The sequence below is a fragment of the Myiozetetes cayanensis genome, unplaced genomic scaffold (assembly GCF_022539395.1).
Source record: "Myiozetetes cayanensis isolate MyiCay16 unplaced genomic scaffold, myiCay2020 scf4, whole genome shotgun sequence".
Classification (NCBI taxonomy): Eukaryota; Metazoa; Chordata; class Aves; order Passeriformes; family Tyrannidae; genus Myiozetetes; species Myiozetetes cayanensis.
The window spans coordinates 52546493-52570071 of NW_026087631.1; the positions used below are offsets into that span (position 1 = coordinate 52546493).

At 40.0% G+C, this 23579-nt stretch overlaps 1 protein-coding gene across 1 annotated transcript in view; it reads right to left on the minus strand.

The window, feature by feature from the left end:
- Nucleotides 1-23579, minus strand: part of LOC126647534 (rho guanine nucleotide exchange factor 28-like) — a 45173-nt gene that overhangs the window by 19997 nt on the left and 1597 nt on the right. Inside the window, exon 2 of the mRNA XM_050329832.1 lies at nucleotides 1944-2088. Within this exon, the coding sequence (XP_050185789.1) occupies nucleotides 1944-1992 (49 nt within the window). The 5' untranslated portion in view covers nucleotides 1993-2088. The remainder of the gene's footprint in view (nucleotides 1-1943; nucleotides 2089-23579) is intronic.

The following is a 23579-nucleotide window of genomic DNA, read 5'->3' on the forward strand; positions in this document are numbered from 1 at the left end:
TATCCAGCAACAGCTTGTGACTAGTGGTGGTGACACATTCTGCATGATTGACCAGAAAGCGAGACAACTTGCAAGACAGATTCACTCTGTAAGTGGCAGGAGAGCTGAGGACCACAGATGAATAACTCCCTGTGTATTTCCATTAATACAGAGACAGAAACTGCTTCCTGGCATCTATGGCCTGTAATTTTAATTAATCACTATCTACGTTCAGAAAATACATAAGTTATTTTTTATTCCCCTCCACTTCTTAGAGCTGTGACTGCTCACTCAGAATTATTTAATTCTTCCCTCTCATTACATTTATTTGTCATAGGGCATCCACCAACCATTTCTAGTGATGAACTTGGATTCAACTAGAGTGCAAACTGCCATTACTCCCAATTATACTAACATAATTAAGTCTAGAACCAGTCTTTTAAGGTGAGCGTTCTTAACCACAATGGAAAGAACTGAAGGTTCTTGGATAAGCATTAAGAAAAATATGATGCTCATGAAAAGAGTAGGGGAATGGCCTGCAACATGAACTCTGAGTAAAATATCTATTAACATCCTTTTTTGTACCTACCCAGGCCAAAACCCAAAAGATTTTAACTAATGCATGCTTCAAGCTCTTGGCAGACTTGATTTAATGTTGTATCAACTCTCTAACTTACAGCTGGGGAGTTTGTCTCTCAAACCTCTTCAAGACTTCGTGTTTCCTCTCTAACTGCTTTGACATCTAAGAGAGGGTGGATGTCATACATCTAATAGAGGGGCAAGCTGTACCTCTCAGTGGAGAGCTAACCATGATGTACTAAGGGCACAAATCTAAATTTTCCAACATACCCCTGTATACCCCTTGTATAACTACAAGTATAAGTGCCACCTAGTAACTGCAGAAAGAAGCATGTACTTACCACAACTGCAGTTGTTTTTAAAGTGCTCTGTGTTCCCTTATGACAAATTTGGCCACCACAAAATAATACTAATATCAGAAGGCTATATTTTAACCTCACATTTTATTTTCATCTGTTCATGTCTTCTGCCATGATTAAGTGTTGCCTGCAGCCCTCTGTTTTTATTCCTAGCCCAGAAGCAACCATTTAACAATGTCATTTCAGGCACCTTAAAAAAAAATTTAAAAACCTTGGAACAAGCCTAGCACTGCCTTTTCTCCAGTTGTAATCCATGACAATCATTTACCATTTACAGGATTAAAGAAGCCACCATGTAGAGGTGATGAACTTTCCCTTTTTATACTCTGCACTTATTTTCAGCTCCTTTAGAACACACAAACAAATAATAGATCCTACTGCACAGGTACATCGCATCTATAGCCACCTACTCGCATAAATGAAAAGGTCACAAAGTACACAACAGAGGTGACGAGCAGGGTTTATGTCACCTCCATGAAGGAGACAATGCCAAGGCAGAAAGCCAACTGGGAAGCAACACATATACCCCTTGTTCGCAGTGAGGTGCCCCTGGAACAGTTTCCCAGACACCTCTGTACCATGTGCAGCTCCAGCAGAGCTCCAAGCATCACAAGCTTCCAGCAGGAGGATCTTACAAGGCAGGCTGACTGCTGAACTGAGAGAAGGCTCAGAGAAAACAGGACTTTTGCAGGTGTTAGGATTCCCAGAGACAAATAGATATGGCATAGAATTAACACATTAAAAATTATGCCACCCCTGAAGACTGCATTTTAATGCATACCCAACTACGCAGGTCCAGCAACACTACATCTGATACTGTGCTCACGTGGGTTGCTACAAAAGGCAGGATCACTCCTGATTGGTCAAACTTAGCATGGATCCCAAAGGCCATCATTCAAACTCCTGCATTTTCTCCATTGCAGAGCCATAAAACAGTTATACCAAACTGTGCAGTTATGTGCAGCTTTGAAATAGGATTGGGGTATAGGAAAGAGTTGAGAAATGTAAACAGGAGTTAAGGCTCACCTAGAACTATGGACTGAAGAGCATTGTCACTAACTTGCTCAGCAAACATTGTGTGTCTTTTCAGGGATCCATCATAAACAAAGTAAAACTCGGCGTCCTCTGGGAGATAAATGTTGCCAAATTTTGCGTGTATAGTCACCTGTCCCTGAAAAAGAAAAGTGCATTGAGAAACATCCAGTAAATTTCTCATCTTCAACAAATCCTGATGTCCATTTCAGATGCAAGTTTATTATAACCTTTATAACTCTACTATAGAGAGGCTGTGATACAATAACAAACCTGCAGTTTTCTACTTCCACTTAGAAAATAACACTGGTTTTATGCTTGCTCAAGCAAAGGTGATTTTAAAAACTGCCTTTTAAATAATGTCTTTCAACTAATTCCCTTCATCCCAACCCACAAAAATGTAACTGACTTTTTATTTAAAATGCATCAGAACAATTCAGTCAGTGAACCCAAATATTTTGCTATTTACAAAGCAAGTTTTGTTTTAAAAAATAAAAAAAATTCAAAAGTGCTTTGAATGATCTTAGACTCAGTTTGCAAAACAAAAGTACCAATGTAATTCTAAAAATGACTATGCTGGTTTCAAAGAATACTAGTTCCCAGATATCTGCTTATGGGGGTTTCTTTATAGTAAATAGAAAGCAACCAGCCAAGAAAAACCTGTCATACAATAGCTTCAAAAAAGAACAGGAAAGGGATCTGAGAAGCAGCAAACAATAACAAATGTCTGATAAGTCTGAGGGAGGAAATGTAGATCAAGCTGCATTTCCTTGAGGAGGAGGACAGTGTGCTCCAGCACAGTCCCTGACTCCCTGACTGCCACAGATGTTCTACATAAGACAGAACTGTTTCAACTTCTGTCAGAAATGGTGTTTTCTGGAAAACTGGCTACAGAAGAGTATCTCAGCCATTCACACTTCCAAACGATGCCTGCCCTCCTCTGTTTAAAACACTGACTTCACCAGCTCCACAAACAAGTCTTGTAACAAGCAAAGCACAACACAGTAGCACGGAAATTCTGAGGCTGAAAAATCACACTGTGGTGAGTTGTTACCACACTGTTACCTCTCCCAATTCCTATCCTTATCTCAAAATCCTCATGACTTGCCCTCATTCTCCACAAAACGACTGTAATCAGTTGACCCCGGCTGGACACTAGGTACCCACTACAGCCACTCTCTCCCTCCCCTCTGCAACTGGACAGAGGAGAGACAAAAAAAAACACCGAAGGATTCCTGACTTAAGAGCTGGGAGAGGTCACTTACTGATCACCATCACAGGCAAAAGAGACTCAAAGTGGGGATGTTAACTGAATTTATTACTAACAGGTCACAGCAAAATAGAGAGAAGTAAAATAATCTTATAAGCACCTTCCCCCGACCTCTCCTTCCTTCCATGTTCTACCTTCTCCCCCCAGTGGTGCACAGGGGTGGGGAATGGGGCTTGCAGTCAGTTGTTGTTTCTGCTGCTGCTCAGGGAGAGGAGTCCTTACCCTGCTCCCGTGGGGTCCCTCCCACGGGAGACAGTCTTTGATGGACCTCTCTGGTGTGAGTCCATCCCTCAGGCAGCAGTTCTTCCCAAACTGCTGTCCCGTGCGTCACTCTTCCGTGGGGCGCAGTCCTTCATGAATGAGCTGTACCAGTGTGGGTCACCCACAGGGACCACAAGTCCTACACAAGAAAAACCTGCTCCAGCGTGGGCTCCCCTCTCCAAGGGCTGCAGGTCTCTGGCAGGACCCTGCTCCAGCCTGGGCCTCCCATGGGGTCACAGCCTCCTTCATGCATCCACCTTCTCCAGCATGGGCTCCTCCCTGGGCTGCAGGGGGGTCTCTGAACCCCAATGGTCCTCCATGGGCTGCAGGGGCACAGCTGCTCCACCATGGGCTGCATGGCCTCAGCTCCAGCACCTGGAGCACCTCCTGCCCCTCCTTCTGCACTGACCTTGGTGTCTGCATTGCTGTTCTCACTCTGCTCTTCCTTGGCTGGAATTCTTTCTGCACAACCACATTCTGTTCTTAAATATGTTATCACAGAGGCATCACTGTCATTCCAAATTGAATCAGCCTCGGTCAGCGGCAGGAAGCCCATCCTTGAGCTGACTGGCATTGACTCCACAGCCAGAGGAAGCTTCTAGCAGCTTCTCACAGAAGCCAGCCCTGTAGCCCCTGGCTACCAAAACCTAACCACAGAAGCCCACTGCACACACTTATGCCCCTGACTGTCCTTACCATCCTCGCCTTATTGATTATATGGCAAACACACACTTCAGTGTGTGCCACTGCCCCCAGTATCACATCTTTAACCTGCCTTCCCCAAGGACATCTTTCTCATCACTCATAACAATGGGAATCCTGCATTTGTTTTCCCCTTAAATACAACTGAGTCTAATGAACAGGGGTGAAGAGACAAAGGCTAATTTCCTGCCAGCATCCACCCTACCCTAACAGTTTCCAGCAAAAATTCTTCCTCAAATAGGATTGTTCCCATAAGAACAGATGTAAACAACATTATGAGTTCAAAATCAAGAGCAATACCTGTCATCCCCAGAAACTGATAATGCACCTCTTTTTTAGTAGCCTGAAGTGTTACTATAACTGCCAAATGTTTTCTCATATTTCTCTTTGGGTTTTGCACTATTGTAATCAGAATGTATTATTATTATTATTGTAGTTGTTCTTATTATTATTGTTATTAATTCATCATATCTTTAAAAATCTTTTTCTGTTAGTTGTGAATAACCCTTTTAGTCTGTTGAGTAATAATGTGGATGCCTACTTTGATTTGCAAAAAACTCTGGCACTGACAGGTAATTTTATTTAAAAAGTGTGAAGAAACTAAAATTATGGTTATCAGCATTTAAAAGTAGGTAATTAAGCCCTAATTCATGTATCAGCTCAAAACAGCAAAACCAGCAGCAATCAATTACAATACACATTACCTGAAATGGGAACACTGTCCTTCTATAGAGTGATGTTTGTTCCGAGTTTGTTCCAGACATTGAAGCTGGAAACACATTCCAACTGGTACATTTCTTCTGCATTTCTAAATACAAAATTTAGGCTTAACACTTATCCTTCAGTACCAAAAGCTCAAACTAGGTAAGTCACACAGGTGCCTCATGTTTGGAAAACTGGTCAAGTGGACTGAATAAAAGGCAGCTGGAAGAGCATGGACCCAGAGGACTTTGCTGATGGAGGATTAGGGAGAGGAGGCTGCAGCTATGGCAGCATTAAGAGAGCCACTAAACCAACTCTAAACCCGTGGCTGAGCAAGAGTTAGTATCTACCTCTCTGGGATCCATAAAGTAAATCATACCTTTTATTACTAGTGAAAACACTGCCCTGGCACTGCACCAGGGAGGAGATTATCAAAGTTTGTATTTTTAGCAGGATTTATAGGTCTACAAGCTCTTCGAATGTAACCAAAGAGGTTTTTCAGGCATACATTTTTCCTTGGTTTCTCCAGAGCGCTTGAGAGCTGATGGTGTTCAGCACACAGCAGCAGGGTCTCCTGAACCCCACATCATGGGTGGGGAGCAGAAAAGACTGGACTCCCCAAACCCTTGGGACAAGAGTTCCTATCTCCAAACACTCTGATCCTCTTCTGCATCCCAGCAAGGCACTGACTCTCCATGAGGAGAAGAGGGAAAGGTAGGTAGCAACCCCTCATGGCTGAAGCATGACCACATCTAGGCAGGCAGGAGGAGCTGAAGAGATGACCATGGCACTTCCAGTTGCCTGATCACTACTCTGCTGCAAGACAGCCCATGCCTTAATTATTGGCCATTAATCTAAACCAAGCTTCTTCCCCTTTGAAATCATTTAGATAACACCATCTTCTTCACCAGCAACCTGCCCCAGCAAAACAGGTGCAATACAAAAAGACCTTTAGCAGACTGCCAGATCCAGGCCACCATGCTGGCTAACACTTAGATTTCAACAATTGCTCTCTATCCTTGCATACACAACCTGGATAAATCTGTTTTCCTAAACTTTTACCATGAAAATAACACATTCTAAAGTACATTAAAAATGCCTTTACCAAACTATATAAGTGACATAATAGCTTGAGAAGTAATCTTTTATCCAGGGTTTTTGAGGATATTATCTGTAAATATAATGGTATAAACAACCACCAGATTTGTAATTACTTGCTCCATGAACAATATTTATGTGCTCAGGCAAAATAATGGCTTATTTGTTCTCAAAATGCAAGTCCCAACACATCAAAGTAAATGCAAACACCCAAGTATTTCCAGCAATAATGGAGCTATTTTCGTCTATGTCAGCTGCTACTGGCCACTACAATTTAACAATCTTTTTTTCACTGTTCAGAAGTCTCACTTCAGAAAATCTTTATATTTAACTTGCACTCAGACAAAAATAGTGGCAGCCATACAGCTTTAATGACCTTTGCTGCAACTTAGTTGCGACTTCGAACACTTCTACACAACCGATGCAAAAAAAGTAGCAGGGAAATTCTAAATAAACACAAATCAACCATACTCAAAACCTTAATAACAAGAAAACAGTTTTAAACATGCCTTTCTAATGTTAAGTGATATTTTTTTAATGTCCACCAGGCAGTTCTTGTTGACAGATTGCAATAAGCATTGTAATGGTCTTGTTTAAGAAAGCATGTGCCCTAATGGCATTGAATGCAATGGAATTCAGCACACAATGAAACACCAACCACAAGCAAGCAAGGAGTAAGAAACTGAAAAACAAGATAGGAGATAAAAGCTGAACATTTCTCTAGAAGCATTAGCTTTCTAATGGTATAGGTAATAACATTCAAAGCAAAAATAGGGTGTTTTCCCCTATACTTAATGACTTAAGATTAAAGTTTTTTTCTATTCAGAATAACAAGACAAGCAGAATTCCACATATAGACTGGAGACAAGGTATGCAATGATAGGGTCATATTTAGTATTACATATTGCCCAAAAGCCTACACATACACTTTTATAAAAACTGAATAGGCACACAAGAGCTGCTTGAGAAGAGCCAGTCCTCATCTCACTTACACTACAAAACTCTAGCAGCACCCTGAGAACCTCACTCTTTTGCACAAGGTAAAGGGCTGGTTCCTTCAGCCTCTGAAACTGTGGAGAAGACATTGAGCACACGTGGGAAATACACCACGGCAGGTTCTCCAAGACACATCAGCTTTATGCACCAGCTATCTGTAGGTATTCCTCAGTATAAGGCAGCTTTTTCAGAAATGCGGAGGATGTCAAAAGAGTAAGGAAAAAAGCGTTCGTGACCATTTGAGTCCCAGAATATAATCTGAAAGATGCTTCTATAAAGGTCCCAGCACAACCCTAAAGAGAAAAACACTAACAGAGAAATTTCCTAATGAAGACAGGTAAGCTGCTCTCTTTTGACATGAAATATCAGCAAGTATCAACTAAGTTCCTCACTTTGGTTTAGATATGGTGCCTTTTGCAAAGGAAATGTTGGTAGAAGCTATAACCACCTTTTTGACCGCTAAGTAGCCCACATAACCTGGAAAAAAATTAAACACTCTGATATACCCAAACCAATGACAAAAGTACACTCCAAGCAAAGAAGAACAAAGACAGAAGAGATCCACAGAAGCTAACCAGCTCATTCCCCTGCCTCAAGAAAGGATCAAAAGTGCCCAAGTTACTCCTCAAGGATGAATTTTGCCCACCCTGTTTGAAAGCACCTCTCACGTGGTCCCCTAATACACAGCACAGGGAACTTCCTCCACCCAAACAATCCCCATCTGGCCTCTCCCACCTTCTGCAGCTGGTACATACTTTGTGCTTCTTTAACGATTAACAAAGTCTTTGGCCTTGATAACAGGGTAGCCAAATGATACAGAATGGCCAGAGATGTGCCAGAAGGTCACACGAAATAATTATGCACAGCCTCCATTTCTGCAGAGTTGTTCTCAACCACAAGCTATGTTTTTTGTTTTGTTTTGAAGGGGAGGAGAGATGAAGGCTTGTGGTTTACTTCGTTGGGGTTTAATAGGAGATCAGCCTTAAACCTTGTGGGTTTTCAGTCAAGCTTATTGCAGTACTCCTTCCTCAGTGACAAACTCAAATACATGTGCTGTATCGGGAGTTTCTGAAATTGAATACACTGGGATTTTCCCAGATAATGTCAAAGTAAGTTACACCTTCTACCTCCTCTCTAGCGTCAACATAGGCTCACTCTCTTCACAGACACAAGCAGAAGAATAAGTTTTTTGCTGAGAAGTGCAAGATTTGCCTCCAGGGAAAAAAAAAAAGGCATCAGCCATTTAAAATACTTCAAATATTTCTGATTTACTGCAAAATAGATATAATTCCTCTAGAAAGAAAAAACACAGTAAAAAATGGGTAATAACGTACATATGGGGGCAAGTTTCTATGCTACTCCACTCTAGGCTAAGTTGCCTCTAATACCCACTTTAAAAAGAAATATGTATTACACATATTGATTCATTTCATTCAGTGCACATGCAATATGCCCAGGTTCTTGATTTCTATGGCATCATCTTATCACAAAAAATTGTGCTCTTCAGTCCTGTTTCTTCTGTTTAAGTCTCTCAGTCAACTCTTTGCTCAATTTACGGTACAGCTGGCAGCAAGAGCAACATCCAGACACACTAAGCTGACCCATGCCAGACTTGGGAACACAATCTCATTTTTGTTGAATTAGCACATGATACAGGGCTTATTCTGGCTTTGTGCTTTTTATGTCTGCTGTATGTCAGCAGCAGGGTAAGAGACAGTCAAGGATCTGACTGCTGGTGCAGAATTAATCTACCAGTGTTTTTAAGCAATCTGAACCACAGAGCAAGTCAGCACTTTGCATCAAATTGACTACTTTTTAACATATCACTATCAATTTTAAAGCTGTGTTTAGCCCATCATCAAACTGTGACAAAGGTAAGGTGGAGAAAAATTTTCAGTCTCCCATATGGCAAAGGGAGAAAATGAGGAGAAAATATCCTTAATGCTTTTATCAGAAAGGAGTGGGGAAGGAAGAACTAAAAAAACTGTTTTCAAGCCCAGTTCCAAAACATATATTAACATTCTTGCTGGTCTGTCATTAAAAATATTATTCAGTGTTTTGCTGTCAACAACAACACAATTTATGTCCATGCACAAAATAATACAGAGGAATTAAAAAACTTGTGAATAAGCTCTTCACATACACAGGTCAAAAAAACTTCTGCAATAAGGCATATTAATAGAAAATTACCATCCCTTCTGACATGCAACCATTGACTTAAAAGAAAAGGAGTTATCACTTTCAGTTGACTTGATTTAAAACACACAAATCTACTTATTATTCTCATGTCATATATGACATCAGGGCTCTACTTTTGCAGACACTACACAAATACATGTAAGCATAAGAAAAATGCCCAGAAAAATCTCAATTTAGGGACTGAACAGGAAAACAAAAAGCAAAGGAGAAATAATACACCATGGGAACAAAAACTATCTGCCTGCTGATGGACCTGATTTGAAGCACCTGTTCTTTTCCTTCATACCTTTTCAAATAGATCCCATTCTTTCACATGTATTTCCTCAGTCTCATTCTGGCAGCAAGTCTGCATCCAAACAGAGGCCAGCCAGTGCACACTCTGCTGTGTGTTCCCATGCAAGCCACCCATGACAGACCTTGCCAGGCTTGCACAGGGGTCAACAACAAAATATTCGTGACCCCAGCCAGAGCTGGATCAGGCCAGTGAACACAGCTCTGTGCATTAGCAAATGCATGTTGAAAGGCCAATACACAATTACATTTTAAACCACATTTCTCTTCTGTGTTATGAAACTACCCTCTTGTTGCCTAAATGGCTGTGGGAAAAAAAAAGACTCCAAGCCAAGCTAGGCAGGAGATAAGATAAGGATACAAAGGCTTTAATGAGCCTCCAGGCTTTCCAGAATACCCTCAAGGCGCGCTCTTGAAATACAGATGTTCACAGTTTTTATAATGATTTTCACCCAATCCCCATCCAGCCACCACCCACGTTCTGGCCCCGCCACGCCTCTTGGGAATTGGGTCTGGGGGCTTTTTGGGACCCCCTCTTCTTCATCTTCCCCAGAGCACGTAATGTCCTTGGAGGCCTTCCAGAATTCTAGACCTGAAGGTTGTTGCGCCTATGGCTATATCTTCTTCCGTAGGGTTAAGATGTTCTCTATAATTCTACCTTGAAAAAGAGACAAAACAGGCCAGTGGAATTTAGGGGAATTGATATGGAATGGGTAACAGGGGTTTGAGCTGGTATGTTAAAGGGTAAAGGGATAATATGCTGCTACTCTAAAATCTACATTTACTACATAACTACTTCCAAGATCTACAAAAATTTAAAAAATCAAAACATCAAAACTCCAAGGTAACACTCTAAGTAATTTTAGTGATTTCAGCCTGGTTGAACACACAGATGGGCTCAAAAATATGGCCAACCCTATGCACTAGCAAAGAATATGAAAGCACAGAATGGACAAGGTAGGCTAGGAATTGTCTTCTTTCCACAAAGGGCTGTCTAGAAGACACTGAACACCTGGCAAGAGCAGCAAGTACAAAAGCTGTATATGACTAAGGAAAATTATCAATTCTTCTTGATAACATCAACTCTTAGTTCAGCATGGATGAAGTGGCAAGGCAAACATTTTGGCAAGGTGGACAATGAACTAGTCACTTTAGAATCAATACATAAGTCCTACTGCCACTTCCTACTCAAATCATGCAAACCCACACCGGAATCAGGTATCAATTTGAATTTCAACCACTTAGAAAACAGAATAACATTTTTTAATTATTTATGTTCATTCTGTTTCCTTTCTGCTTTTGTGAGGAAGGTAACAATTACTGCTTATTTGCCCCTCTAGCTCTAACCAAGCATACAAATAACATATTTTAGAAAAAAAGTTTGGAATTTCTTCCTCTCAAACAAGATGATTCACAACTTTTTAACTGTCTAACCAAGTGTTTTAAGAGTCCCTCTGCCTATGAACCTCTGAACATTTTTCAGCAGATATGCTCAAATTATTCCCAGACACATTGCTAGAGTACAAATAAAACCTTATTTATTTAACCACCTTTTGCATGGAGATCAGTGCAGAACTAAAGAATTCAGAAGAGTCCAGGACTGCATGAATATTACAGTGCATTCTAACCCTGTCTTCAGCTGGAGCAATATCAACCAATTTGGAGCAATTTGGAAGACTGTCACTTTGAGATAACAGCAGCCCAAACAATTAAAAGTTGCTGACAGAGTACCAAATTAATCCAATCCCTGAATATGCATTGAAATCCTCTTTTCAATTTGAGCTTCCTACCACTTTTGTTTTCTGATCTTTACAACAGGACTTTGCCTCCTAATCCGAAACTTCTGTCTTTAATTTTCTCTACTGTACAACAGCCATGCTGTTGTATTCTGAAGCTGGCCTGGAAGTAGTTTATGCAGATGTCCATTATGGAATTCTGCAATTATTTTTACCCTTCCACGTCCCCTTCCAGCAGTCAAGTGTACAGACAGAACATCAAGAGAGCATGAAAGCCAGCAACAGGGCCAGGCAAGATAGCCTCTGGCAGCTGGCTTGCTTCATTCTTTGGCCAGTGTCAACTGGATTATGTATTTTTTTTCTACATTTTTAATGTATTTTGGATAATAAAATAATTTGTTAACTAAAACATTTTAGAATTAGCTCTGTTTCACCATGTTTCTCACCTACAGAAATCCAGGCAGATGGTAGTTGAACAGTACAGCAGGCTTTGTTTTCAAGAACATTAAAAATCACATCAGGAATTGGCTGTTGTTATCTGTACCCCCCAGGTATGAAACACATCCCTCATTTCACTTTCTCCTCTCTGTGCCTAACTCAAACTCCTTCTATGGCCAAGGTACCTGTGAATTAGTAGTTGGACTTTCAGCTGAGTCCTGAGGTATTATGTCAGCCCATCCTTGACGAACCACAAGATCACAGAATAAGAAAACACTGAAGATGCTAATGACTATGGCTGGAGCACAGGCGTTTGCCCAAAAACTGCTGCAGAGAGGGCATATCCTGTGAAAAGTAGCAAGAGATCAAAAGAACTTAAAAATTGTTATTTAGTAGCAAAAGTAAATAAAACGGCCTGGATCTAAGGGACAATTAATTGAGGTTGTAATACAGACACGCCTTTGTAGGGATAGGCTACAGGTATATTGCATGTGATAAAAAAGTGGCCAGATTGTCTTGCCCACAATAGCACTTAATTTCCGATTTGCACTGCCACTGTCTTTTAGGAGAGCCAACCTCTTGGGTCAGCAGTTAATATGGAGGCACCAGGGAATCTCAAGTTGCTCAGAGCAGAGACATCTTGAAGGGCAACCATGACCATCAGGCTGCACTCACTCCTCCTCCTTTGCTCCTGCCTGAGCTCTGGCAGTGCAGTGGTGATGGGAAATGGTGGCATGGATGGATCCAGGCTTGCACATGCACGTGAACAAGCATATGAATTCAGGACATGCTGCCTCAAGTGTTCCAAATTCTCATGAAAACAAGCCCTGGCCTCAATCCCACTTCACTGCAGGAGAAGGGGACAAAGGTTGAGACATGGTTCCTCTGGCTCCCATTTATTCTCAGAGAGGAGAGAGCTGTGAATGCAGACTGAATGCACCTCCTTCTCTCTGCCTCCATCTAAAGCAGCTGTACTCCTTTCTTTGGAAGAGTAAGTGAGATGGGACACACCTTCTCTGATAGGGCATGCCAAGAGCAAACCAAATAAGAAGTAGCTTCCACTTGCTGTCAAAGCAAAGCAAGCTACTGTGCAGAAAAATGTTCTTCATATAGATATATTTTTCTTCTAAAAAGGGGACCAAGGAAGGATGCTTTCCCATCCTAGAATTCTAGGTAAGGATCTAAGAAAGCTGGATGGGATTGTTTCACTGTGGCTTTCTTACATGTGCTGCACTTATATCACCTCAGACCTTCTTTTCAAACAAAGCTAAAAAACACCTCCTGACTACAAATAAAGCATTGCGAGGAAAGGGGCACTACAAAGATCCCAGGCACTGACATTATCATACTGATGGAAAACAAAGGCTCCTAAAATAGAGAACATTATGCCAATATCACACCACCCAGATCAAGTCACCAACCCCCAAAAAAATTTAACAAAAAATAGACAGACAAGCAATGAACTCCCATGACCATGCAAATTCTGTCAAGACCACTAAGAGGAGACATGTTGTACAGAAAAAAAGTAAGGTAAATAGAAACCCTAGAAAACTTGACGTTTGGCACTTTGCAGATGCAGACCCAGCCCGGGCAAAAACTGTCACTGAGCTTATCCAAAATTCAGGAGTCTCCAAGCAGTCAGATGCTCTGTGACTGCAAGCAGCCTGGTGCTGTCCTACTCTCTGCCCTTCCTAACTCTTCAGAGAACAAGCTGCTGAACACTCACTGTAGGAATACTTCCATACATGAGTATTAAGCATCTCTCCCTCCTCGGCATCTGCTTCACCAAGGAAACTGTAACAGTGTTAAAAAACAAAACCCTCCCCAAACAATGCACAAAAGTGCATTTTGAGAACAGCAAGTACTATACAGAGCAGAAGCAAGTGAAAGTTTTTATCTTCCAGGAGATCTTGAGCCTTTAAGCTACGAGCCTGTGCTTTTGCCTCTTCCCAAAGAATTAACGCCCAAATGCTCCTTTGGAAAGACAGACACATAACCTCCAGCACCATCTCCTTGGGAGATTAGGTCCCTTTGATGTCTACAGGAAACTGTTGTGGTTATCCTCTTTGGCAGAGCATCTTTTTATTCCTCTCTGCTGCTCCCATGGAAAACATTCATCAGCTTATAGCAGAGAGTAATTTACAAACGTCTGAGAACACTTATTTTCTGCTCTTGAGAGCTGACTACTCCCATATCATGTTTGCCCCATGGCAGTAAGACACTTCTTTGGCAAAGACAAAGACCAAACTTGATAATCGATAACATTTTTTTAAAGTGAAAAAATAGTCACCTACAATAAAATAAGAAGAAATGATTTTCCTTGAGGGACATTCGTTTCTCCACACTAGAAACTGCTTTCAATGGGAGGAACAACTGGCATACATAAGTTCTTTAATATCTAAAGAGTGCTTCATCAAATATTTTGATTTTTTCTTTCATCTTTCATTAATAGTCTTTTTCTCATCTACAGTCAGACCAGTGTTGGCCTGAAGATATTGTGGCCTTACTTCATATACGGTGTTTAGTACATTATGAAATGAAAAGACTCAGCTTGTTGCTCTTCTTACAGAGAAAAATTATGATTTTATTTGTATCAGTTAAAGCAGCACAATTTAAGAGGGCAAAAGCTACTTACATTCAAGTTCTTTTTATATGATATATTATTAGCACTGAAAGAAGAGATAACATCTATGAAGTTTTGGTTTACCCTTGGCTAGTCAATACTGAAAACTAGACTGTCTAATAAAGAATAATTTTATACTGTGGTTAACAGTAATTTGCTATCTAGAAGCTGGAAACAGTCTCCTCAGATGAACTGGAAACATGTGCTTAAAATATTTAATTTTCTATTTCATTACCATTTATTTTTTAAATCATGGCATGAGTGTGTTGTAATTAGATTTTAATGTACTGCTGTCACAAAAATTACATAGAAGAAGAAGTATATCAAAATAATGCATTTTCAAAATGGAGTAATTGCATAGAGTATTTTCAAATTATATTTCACCAAAATTACATTATTCAGCAAGGTCCTTAAGCTTTCTGAAAGGATTCCCTCCTATATAACAAAAAAGAATAGCCATCATTCGTCCAACCAGACTACAACATACTTTTTCAGATTGTCAAAGAAATTCTGCACTGATGAAGTGTGACAGCTTGAAGTAGAAGCACTATGTGGATGCATCCTTCAGCTGTGTAACAGCTGCTCACAGTGAGTCAACAAAGTACCTTGCATATAATCTTTAAAAACACATATTATAAACGCAGAACTGCATTTATTATCAGATAATCTGACATGAAATACAAGCCTCTCAGACAGTTATTCTCAGAATAAAGAAGAGTGTAAATCCACTGGATACAGATGCTAAGTATGTTTAAATACAGTGCGAAAAGCATCCTAATTTTGGACCCAGCATACAGCAGATCTCTCCCTTTCTCTTAATGAACAAAACCTATGCTTTCATAGAGGGGATTAATTCCTACCTTTTGACCAATTTGACTTTTCCTATTGTATTATAACCATATACTGACATTTTTGAAGCTACATGTAAAACAGTATGCAAATGCCATGACATGGTATTCTTCAGTTCCACTGTGGCCTTCAAAAGGGACTGGAATACATCAGAGAAATACATCAGTACTAACCAACATCTCCCAAAATTATGGTGTTGACAGATTTACACAGATTTCACAAATTTATATATGGTTCTTAGGGCTATAATCAAAATACTAAACAGAACTGGCCTTAAGTACAACACTTATGAACTATCACTTGTAGTATCTTTCTCTCTACCCTAATAGCAGTTCCTGTAAGTACCCATATACCTTTATTTCTTTATATTAATCTTCACCCCCTTTATCTTCCTTAAGAATTTCCTGTGAGACACACATGAATATCAAATTTTCAATAACTTGGACCAAAACCATTGTACTGCCCTTTGTTAAGTAAGTTAGTTACCTTAATATGAGAAGATATCAGTTTGATGCAGCTGCCATTATAAAACTAGTTGAATTTTATCCATTAACATCATATCCCTGATTGCTCTTTCCATCAAAATTTGGTTTTAAGGCCTTGCACCTCATAACAAACATCACATGAGCAGGCCTCAAAAATACCTTCCCCCTGATGCCTTTAAAGATACTGCACCTAATTTATGCAAGCCTAAGGTTCCCACTCTGAAGCTGACAAACACAACAAAAACTCATGCTGGTGCATTACCAATCATATGTTCCTTCAATACTCCAGAGTACAGATTATTTGTACTCCTCCATTTCCATCCCCACCTCATCAAAATAATTGTTTTGTTTCTGTCTTTGTTTCATTTTTTACCATCTTTTGAAAACTGTTCAGTGATCTCCCATTGCCCTCCTAGAGATCAACATCCATGTACCCCTGGTACTACCATTCTCATTGCAAAACAAGAACAAGCAAAAAAAGACAATTATGGCTTTTAATAATAACTAGAGTTTCCAAGTTACAATACTCGTAATCACATCATATTAAGGGCACAAAGTAAATTAAGTTTATCTAATGCGTGTCCTCACTCCTATTAGTACCTTTTTTTTTAACTCCGGGCTCATCTACTTTAAGCAATCAACTTCAGGTTTTGCAGAAAAAGAACCCTCTTGATTACAAACTTCACCTTATTTTTTTACATAACACACAACGTCCTGATTTGTGGAAGCAGGGAAAACAGTATTTTGGGACTTTATAGAGAAAAAGCAGCCATAAGTTGTGGGAAAGAGAGAGGTGTCTCTACACAGGCTCTGCTTTTGAAAACCGCAAATGAGACTCTTGCCTTCAAGGATCAGCCAGGAGCCAAAAAATTACTCACCAGGCAATTATTATAAAGATAAGAGAGCAGTTTTAATAAAGGCCTTCAGCCACCATGGGAGTACAAACCCCCGCTCCCGTGCCCAGGGGTTTCTGTGGTTTAAGGTATTTGTCCGTCCAATCCCAGATCTATCCACCCACCCCCTGATCCTCCCCCTGGTACACCCCTCTGGGAATTGAGGCAGGGGGCTCTGGGACTCCCTCATCTTCCTTGGAGCTCCTCCAGGGTTCTGGGTTTTGAAGGATGCTTTGTCCGTGGGGTATCTTGTTCAAGCCAGGGTGCAAATGTTCTTAAACAGAAAGAAGGACTACCTTGAGGGAAGTCTAAACAAACTAAGGAATTTAGAAAGTTAGATATGAAAAGGGATAATAGGGTTGGGTAATGTGTCAAGTACTGTGCTAAAGGGTGAGATAACCACAGCTACTTCTAAAATCTACAAAAAGCTAAAGATCAAAAAAATCCATAGACATCAAGACTACTGAAAGAAAATAATGATCACAAGGGGGGAAAAAATTGAAATTTCCTTCAGACAGCTAAGTTACAGTATTGAAAACTACCACCTCCAGACATCCCTGCATCAGACAGCAACAGCCAACAGTCTCCAGTCTCAGGAAAACAAAGAATGGTTTTTGGTTTCATTCACCCTGCTTTTGAATGAGCTGTTACCCAAAAGAAACCAACTCTCCAGGTAGAAGCCTAGTGTTGTAGGACTTACATAAAGAGGTACTTCAGCACAGCTTAATTCCATTGTTACAGCATCTACAGACAATAAACCAGTGGAATTATTACACACCCATCAGGAGGTACTGCTATCATTATACATGATTCATGTCTGCAAATTAGGTCAACATCTTTCAGATTTAGGATGAAAAAGGATATTGGGCTTATCAGCTACCCAGTTGCACCAAATGTCCCTAGAATGAGAAAACACTGGTGTAATGCCTATGTTAAGGCTAAAGCAGGAGTGGTTGGTCTTAGTTAATATGCTGTGTGCATTTCACATAATAAACACAGTAAACAATACAGATCATGCTGACCCTGAGACATTCATAGCTGCAGCAAATGAAGTAGTGGGAATTTCATTTCTTATTTCTGGAGGCAAAAAATTATATTTGACCTCAAGATACATTGTAGCAACTTTTACTCCACACCAATATCCTAAGTGTCTGGCGTTAGTTTTCTAGCAACTTCATAGAAGTTATTCCCAAGGCAGGTTGCCTTAACCACGCTAAACAGCAAGCAACTGATACAAGTCATCACTTGAATTAATATAATTACAGTCATCATAGCAATTCTGATTTCTACTGTTATACTTCTGATTCACTACATTCTCTAAATTCATAGCCTAAAAGTAGTATTCCTTTCAAATAAGAGCATTCCAGAAGAATCTCCACATCTTTACAGTAGCAAGATCTGAGCTCATCAGCTACGCACAAGTCTTCTACTTGCTAAAACACGCCATTGAAAAAAGTCTGTCTTAAGAGAAGGCTGTCTCAGCTCAGATATGGCCTTGTTTTTACAGTTGAAGTTTCCAAGAACAACGCAGTTGTCCACCTTGTTGCTTGTTAATGCACAGATACAGCCTTCTATGAGTCAAATACGACTTGAGAATTTCCCTGCCTACAATGACCCACCCACTGTCCCAGCATACCCTTCTTTTAAACCATGAATTTGTTAATCCTTATCTCTTGGTGCCCAATGATTCATCTACATTCACAAGGACATATGTTCTTGCAGTTTTAAAAAGGAAGACAAAATCCTTTACACTGGTCACAAACTGTTCAGCCAAAAAAAACCCAAACCTTTCATATAGTACGGAAAGAGTGTCGAGGTAAACACTAATCCAGCCAGCCTAGTCAGCAGTCAGATTGAGACAGAAGAGTTTCGTATTTTCTGTTGAGGGAGGAAGTATCCTGCAGCTGACTCCAAGGCATCTCGTTCCAACAGACAAAGCCCTGCAGTTTCTAGCAGCGCCATCCTGAACCCAACCTTAAAAGTAGCAGCACAGGAAGCACAGACTTGTTTGTACAGAAGAAACCAAGGTTACAAAGTAAGTTAAGAAACAGTAACATTATTTCCACAAGGAATAGTTTAAGGTAGAGCTTTTCACAAGTGTCACTTTACAGAATAGGTGAAGTACATTAATATCTAACCCAGACATCACAATTACTGCTATTCACAGGGCATCTCTTCATGGCTGGCTGAAAAAAGACATGTCAGTCAGCTGTCTGATGCCATTGCTCTATTCTACTGTATAAAATCCCTTCACCTACAGTGGTTCTCAATCTTTAATGGAACACATCCAAACTAAATTCCACCATCTCCACTGCAAGAAAATATGAGCACAACCAATATCATTAGGCCATGAGAAGAGAATGAGAAGTACTGCTGGTTATTTCTGTCATATGACATCTTCCTCCTCTGAGGATGAAAAAGGCAGGTATCAGTTTAGTCTACCTATTCTACAAGTGTGCACAAGAGAACATAACTTAGCTCTTCCTTTGGAGGATAATCACTGCATCACCAGTACAACAAACTTTTTTTGTGTTGGATAATACAAACACAACTTAATGGAGAGATGGTGCCATCCTGGCTTCTGTTCCCTTCACTCTTTGCTTGTGTCACACTGTGGGTCCCCTGGGAGCTTGTGCAATTGTAAATAGAAAGTGCCTAGATCAACATGAATCCTGAGAGGATAAATAACCTGAAGATTTAGCTCATCAGAAGCAATCAGTGTTATTTATACAGCCCTGACAAGAACCATGTTGAAATACAATCTGTACTTTCTGCATGTAAAGCCCTGATAAACCAGCTTCTAATGGTGTTTCCTGGATACAAAGGGGTACCTAATGGTACTCATTGCTTCCTGCAGAAGAACCAAAATATGTCAGCATAGAGCACTGAGTGGCCTTTTCTGCTTTTCTCACACTTTCAAGAGTCCTTGTTGTTTAGGAAAAAAATTTCCATGAATGGCTCACGTCTTTCCTCCATCTGGGGCTTACAGTAACTCAGCCTGCCTCCTGGAAGTGGCTGTGAGAGGCAGGAAGAGGATGCACATAGGGAGGAAATACTCAGCTCTGGCTATGGTGCAGCTCTTATGCAAACTCCATTTCAGAGCAAGGGACTGAAGGAGACATCATCACATGCATCTCACCACTCACTCACCTCCTGAGCAAAATGCTGCTCAAGTCTACAAAAAGCAGCGTCGACAATGCACACGGGGTGCCACATTGACAAATGCTCTCCAGGGCTGAGTAGTCCTACTCCACACAGCAACGGGAGGGTCCAGCTCCCGGCATCATGAATGCACGTAATTTCACAAACCGATACCCGACCCCTTCCTCTCACATCTGCACCTCTGACAAAGAAACCAGTAGGATGGGCATCTAACAGACAAACAGGTCCAGTTTCAGGCATTGCTCACGTTACCAATGGCAGCAGTAGCAGGATTCATCTATACACAGAAAAAACCCTTTTCAGCATCCAGCTTAGCAGTAAATTTATTAGAATCTTTTATTATGATGTGCTGCAAACTGAAGAGATTTACAGCAGCCATTTCATTCAAGCAAAGGTAAATATACAAAAATGAACAAAAAATCTTGAAAATAATTTTATTTAACTAAACATTTTTTTAATCTACAAAAACCTAATGGCAAATGCTATTGCCAGTCCCTGACCAGCTCAAGTTATTACGACAAACAGTAACATATATTTAGATTTTATCAAAGATGCAAGAGATTTCAATAATCCCTCGAACACTTTTCCTCACCCAATATTTTATTTATTGGTTGTCAATTATGGGACTGTCATATATCCAATTTTTGCAACATTACAAATGTTAGCGTTTTACAGCATGGTGTCCCTGATTATCAAGATATGTTAGAAGGACCACAATAAGGAAATAAACCAATGGAAAATAAAAACAGCCAGTATTGGATTAACTGCATTTTAAGATATGACTTATCAAACATTTTTACTCTGTATCTACCAAATAAATTAGATAAAGGGAAGCATTATCTCAGCAGAAAAGCATTTCTACCAGTTGACAAGGTGACCCTCCAGCCAACACTGCGACTACTGTTTGGTTGTCTTAGCATCAGCCTTTGGCTGTCTATCATCAGCCTTTTCCTAAACACAAAAGAACACTTTTTGATCCTACAACAACCCAGCTCACAACCTGCAAGTTGACTCTCTCCCCTTCCCTGTAAATAAAGCATATTACTGTGGCAGAAAGGGAGAGGTGAAGACAGGACTCTGGCTTTGATGCTGCTCTGTGATCCAGCAGTCACCCCTCCAGACTTCACTTAACTCAGGGCTCTGTGGCTGCCAGAATGAGCCTCCATGGCTCATTAAGCAGCACCAGACCACAGTCTGTGCAAGCCTTGCAAGCAGGTGCAAAGCAAGAAGACATGAGGTCTTTGTTCATGCTCTGCTCATTATATTCTCTTTTCACACCATAATCCCACACCTCTGTGCCACAGACCTGCTATTTCATAAACTGTAAATCAACTCACTGAGTGTCAAAAATGTCATATTATGTAAATAAACCACCAGTGATGCTTCACAGATGCCCTGGAATTCAATTCTTCCTTTTTTTAATTATATTTCTTTTTGGTGATGGTCAATGGAAACTCATTCCTGTAAAACACTGAAGAGAGTCTTACAACAACCATCAAAACAAGCACATTAAATCTTTATTTCTGATAACCTGAAACAATAGGAACTGAGAGACAGGCAGGAATACCTAGAGCATCCCATGTGATGCTTTAAAATGTAACATCTTCGCCTAAGAAAATGTCTTGTGCATTGTAAAAGCTAGCAGCACATGCATATCAAGAGGTCTACTGAGCTCTCTTCTGCCTGTTGACTGTGTTACAGTCACCATTATCACTGTTTCATTATTTTTAACCATGCAATAGTCTGTAGGAGGTAGGTGCTACATCAACCCACAAGAGAGCAGACTCTAAGATGGACATGAATTACTGTAAATACTCAATATCTCTTAGATCTTAATACTCTTCAAAACCACTGAGATTTCAGTGTGGTTCTCACAGATTAGGCAGGTTCCACTAATAATGCTCATCCCACAGATTCCTCTAAACAAACACAGCTACAGAACCTAACTGTGTTTCTGAATTTACAGATTCCGTATGAGTTACATTAGATTACTACACTGAAGGCTCGCTCACAGTTTCCCAAGAAGCAGGAACTGCACTGCACAGCCTCCGGGACAAATGTGGTACAGAATGTTCTTTTAAGTGCAGATCCTTTCTCTGGATCTGACTAAGAGACCTTGGAAGAAATAAATTAAAGGAAAAAGTAGCAAGCTGAAAATACATGGATAATAAATACCACATTCTTACCACTGAAGTTTTAAACTTTACAGACAAAGTTTTTGACATGACCTTTTTGCATCATTTTTACACTTGGGTTTCCTGAACATCTAGAGCACAGAACATCTAGAGAGAGGACAAAGCAAAACCCTCAGCTAGTAGCTTCACAAGCACTTTCAGTTACTGCCTTCTGACAGTATTCAAACTGAGAGGTAAAATAAAGCTTTGCCTAGTAAATTTATCATGAAGCAGCTTGCACTAGTGTTGATTACTTCACCAGACGTTAACTGCTCTTGGAAGCAAGTGAACAGAAGAAATGCAGCTAAACACCTTTTAAAACATTGCTCTTTTCAACAACTGGAGAAAAAAAGAAACTTAAATCTTTCTCCAAAACAACATCACCCAATTCATGGCTATCATATTTCTATTAACTTGTTAGAGGTACAGCCATTTTGTGTTCCTTAGAAGGGAAAATATTTAAAGAGTCTCCAAGAAAGGATCAGACTTTTTAACCTTTTAAAAATAGGCTTGGGTTTTAAAACACAGAAACAACTCTAGGAAAAAATGCCTCTTACAACAGAAGCCTGCTCCTGAGGTTGGCAAAATACATTCTTTATGCATTCCTGAATAAATATTCTTAATGTAGTGTTTTCATTTCAACTAGAAATAAAACGGGGCTCTAGATTTTAGAAACCTTTAAAATGTGAAAGTGGGTTACACATTACTGAAAGACAAAAAAAAAAAAAAAAAAACACACGAAATTTATTTGTAAGGTTACTGAAACAAAATAAAATATGTTTGATAATAGTGCCAGATACCTGTCTTACCTCCCTTACCCTTTCAACACCCAATTTGACAGAGAGAGTAGCTGTGTAATTATGAAAGTTTTATCGGCTTTTAGAATTAAGTACTCCCTGGTTTGGGCCCTAAGAAGCCATGGGACTAGAGCAAAAGCAAACCCTTTACAGAGTTCATGCAGCACAGTTGTACAGTTTACTGGCAAGGTAGAAAAGAAGTGGATCAGAAATGTTTGGTTCTACATATGCATTTAAATGCATGCTCCAGTGCTATCTGTGACACTTCATCATTATTCGGGCTTGGCCATCCACCAGACTGCTACAACTAACAGGGTAAGGGGATATTCTGTGTGTTTAATGACTCTTTTGTAACCTCTATTCCACTGTCGTGGACAGTTACAGACTGTGCCACAAACTCTAAAGCCATTAGGAGCTAGAAATAAATTTTTTATACTAAAAGTCATTAGACATAATTTTTATATTCAAGGAAGCAACTTCTATTGAGAAGGGTAACTATTCCACCTGATAGCCCTCTTCTAACTATTAATGTAGTTTGGTGGTACCTGCTTGTCTTAATGCTGCTAAACCTGGAAGATCCAACTCACAGAGCTCAACTAGTTGCTACAGAAATCTGTAAAATTTTGAAAATTCTGTAATTTTTGAAGAATTTCAACGGACAACATTAGGGAAATTCCATAAACATTCCTAGAAAGGTGGTGAAAAGATGCTACAGATGTAGTAATATTCAAGCTAATACAGAAGAGGAAAAAAATAAAAAGGAGCACTCCAGTCAAAACATACAAAAACTCCTCATACAAGCAAAGACTTTTGCAGCTTCAATACTTGGGCACAAACATGCATTGTGATAAAAATTCTGCTTCCTCTTCTAGGCAGCACCTTGGAAACTAAAATACTTATTTGTAGAAGGTACACAGAACACATTCCCGACCTGAGATTACCATATTCCCCCAT